At 36.1% G+C, this 2,793-nt stretch overlaps 1 protein-coding gene across 1 annotated transcript; it reads left to right on the forward strand.

Annotated features, from left to right (window-relative positions):
* Nucleotides 1-810: 810 nt before the first annotated feature.
* Nucleotides 811-1,898, forward strand: LOC127628252 (odorant receptor 131-2-like). The gene is made up of 2 exons (XM_052105037.1): nucleotides 811-831; nucleotides 942-1,898. Exon 2 carries the CDS (start codon nucleotides 945-947, stop codon nucleotides 1,896-1,898), a length of 954 nt encoding a protein of 317 aa, XP_051960997.1. The 5' UTR covers nucleotides 811-831; nucleotides 942-944.
* Nucleotides 1,899-2,793: the final 895 nt, after the last annotated feature.

Raw genomic sequence — 2,793 nt, forward strand, 5'->3', positions numbered from 1 at the left:
GGAGACTCCGCATGTGGAGGCTCATGCTACCCTCCGTGATACACGCACAACTTACCATGAGCCCCAATGAGAGTGATAACCACTAATCATGACCACAAGGAGGTTACCATGTGTAACTCTACCTTCCTTAGCAACCAGGCCAATTTGGTTGCTTAGGAGACCTGGCTGGAATCACAGTATATCACAGTATGTCAAAAGTTATGATGAACTTCAGGGCTAGCTGGAAAAATGAGAAGTCTTTGCTGGGTTGAGTTGGAGGTGTTGTTCTTTCATCCAACACAAAATGTCTACCAGACAACTCTTAAGTTGTTACATGATTAAACTTCTTTTTTACTTTTTTATAGCATTGTTATTAAATGCATGAAATTAATAATTTTAAGATTGTCAGATCCATATCAGCTCAATGGAAGATATCATGACTTTTCAGACCGAAAAGTAAAAGTTGACCTATAACTATATTCAAGGGTTAAGTAACAAAATGTATTGAGGGTTAACCCAGTGCTCCAGAGTAAATGGAGAAGATATACACATGAAATGTAAATTATGAGTTGAAATGAATATATTATAAATTATATCAGCACTCTAACCAAAACAAACACACACACACACACACACACACACACACACACACACACACACACACCTCGTACACCCGGTCAGACACACCCATGTGGATGCCACGTGTGCTTCTAGCTGCCACTGGGTATATAGGTAGCCTTTACATTGGAGGAGAACAAGGAGCTGTATACTTTGTAGGATCTGCATCGAGAGCAGAGTGAAGGTTGATGTCTATGCTTTTCATTGCAGAAGAAGAACACATTTGTGTCTGAGGTCTGTTCCATGTTGTTCATACTTTTTAAACTGTAACATAAAAAAAAAAAACATAACTTCATATTTGACTATACTGTAGTCTGTTCTTGTTTCTGTTTCTTGTGTTTCAGCTTATGGCCAGGGCCAATATCACAAGTGAGAGTCTGTCTTTAACTAATATGCAAATCTTTAAGGTAGACCTACTAGATGCTATAACCATTTCTAAAAATATAGTGGGTGTGCTAATGCCCCTGTTCTTCATCTATGTAAACTGTGTCATGGTCTTTGCTCTAAGAAGGAAGCCCATATTCCACGAGACATCACGCTACATACTTTTTGGCCACATGCTATTGAATGACTCTGTACTTTTACTGGTGACAACCATCATGTATGCCATTTCTCTGTCAGTTATACAAATAACCACAGCCATCTGCACTCTTTTACAGTTTGTATCCAACTGCACTTTGCGTAATGCTCCTCTGACTCTGGCAGTGATGTCCCTGGAGCGATATGTGGCCATCTGCTTTCCTTTAAGGCATTGCAACATCGCAACACCAAAAATAACTTACATTGCATTAGGAATCATATGGTTACTTAGTTCTCTAGATTTCATTATAGACTTTATTTATGCATTCTTCATTAACTCATATCATTTAGCAGAGATTATGCATTGCTCGCGAGATAGATTGTTTCCAGCCAAATGGCAGATGGATAAATCACAAGGGTTTGATGCTTTTTATTTTGTGTCTGTTGCAGTGATCATTATTTTCACTTACATTAGCATTATGGTGACAGCCAAGTCTGTTTCATCTGATAAAGGTTCTGCTAGGAAAGCCCATAGAACAGTGTTATTGCACTTGATTCAGCTGGGCCTGTGTCTCACCTCTATCCTATATGTTATAATAGAAAAATCACTGAACCTCATAGTAGGAAACCTCAGAATTCTGAATTATATTATTGTTCTTGTTCTGCCACGCTGTCTTAGCCCTCTGATCTATGGTTTGAGAGATGATGCCGTGAGGCCCTTATTCAAATATTACTTCAGCTGTCGTTCAGGCAAATTCAGGCCCTCTGTTAATGTGCATTAACAGTGTGGAGGAAAGCTGATCAAGAATTTGAGGTGATGTCAAATAAAAATGAAACATTAAAATGTTGTGTCTTACAAGTAAAACCAATTTGATCATGATGAATGCCATATTAAAAAAACATGTTCAATTAGTTCATACATATACATTTTCATTTAAACACGTTGATCTTAAAAAAAGAAAATATTTAGTACTGATTTGTAAAACTATGTTTTGTTTAGTTTTGTTTTGGTTCATGGACATGTTTCCTGAATCTGGGGGCTGTTCCAGAAAGCAAATTGATTAAACCAAGCATTAATTGCTTACTTGCAGTTTTTGGTTCACTCAACCCTGAGTTTGATGTTATTTGTTTTAACTGAAATTCATAATGGGTATTAACATTCATATTCTATTTCTCATATTCTTCATATTCTATTAATATTGTAATAATGGCATATGTAGGTTTAGTATATTTTTATCATAAGTTTAATTATATTTTACCATGTGCTATACATGCTTATTGTATTATACTGTATGTTATGTGTAGCCTACTGTATGTAATTATTTTATTTAAAAAAACATTTGATGTACCCAGTTTAAAAACTTTGCGTCATATCCTCTTCCATTTCCCACAATTGCCGATCTTGTCATTGTATTAATAGACCCAATTTCAATTGTAGGATCTTCCACAGTTGTCATTATTTTCCATGGATTAAATGCAATGCATTTCAGCAGGCCACACATAATTATTCATGAGCATTATAACTATAGATGAAGATGAAGAACTGCTGTAAAAGAGGTGAAGAATTATAGGAGGCCCATATAGTTATATTTCCTTTTCTTATTTAGTGTGGCATTAAAACTTGCTTGTTGTCTTGTCACCTAAAAGGCTGAGCATTCTCATGTACTGAAACGATGT

This window comes from Xyrauchen texanus, chromosome 34, assembly GCF_025860055.1.
Source record: "Xyrauchen texanus isolate HMW12.3.18 chromosome 34, RBS_HiC_50CHRs, whole genome shotgun sequence".
NCBI lineage: Eukaryota > Metazoa > Chordata > Actinopteri > Cypriniformes > Catostomidae > Xyrauchen > Xyrauchen texanus.

What these genes read in the sequence shown, in the direction of transcription:
- LOC127628252 (XM_052105037.1), top strand. Translation starts at nt 945, where the DNA reads ATGGCCAGGGCCAATATCACAAGTGAGAGTCTGTCTTTAACTAATATG.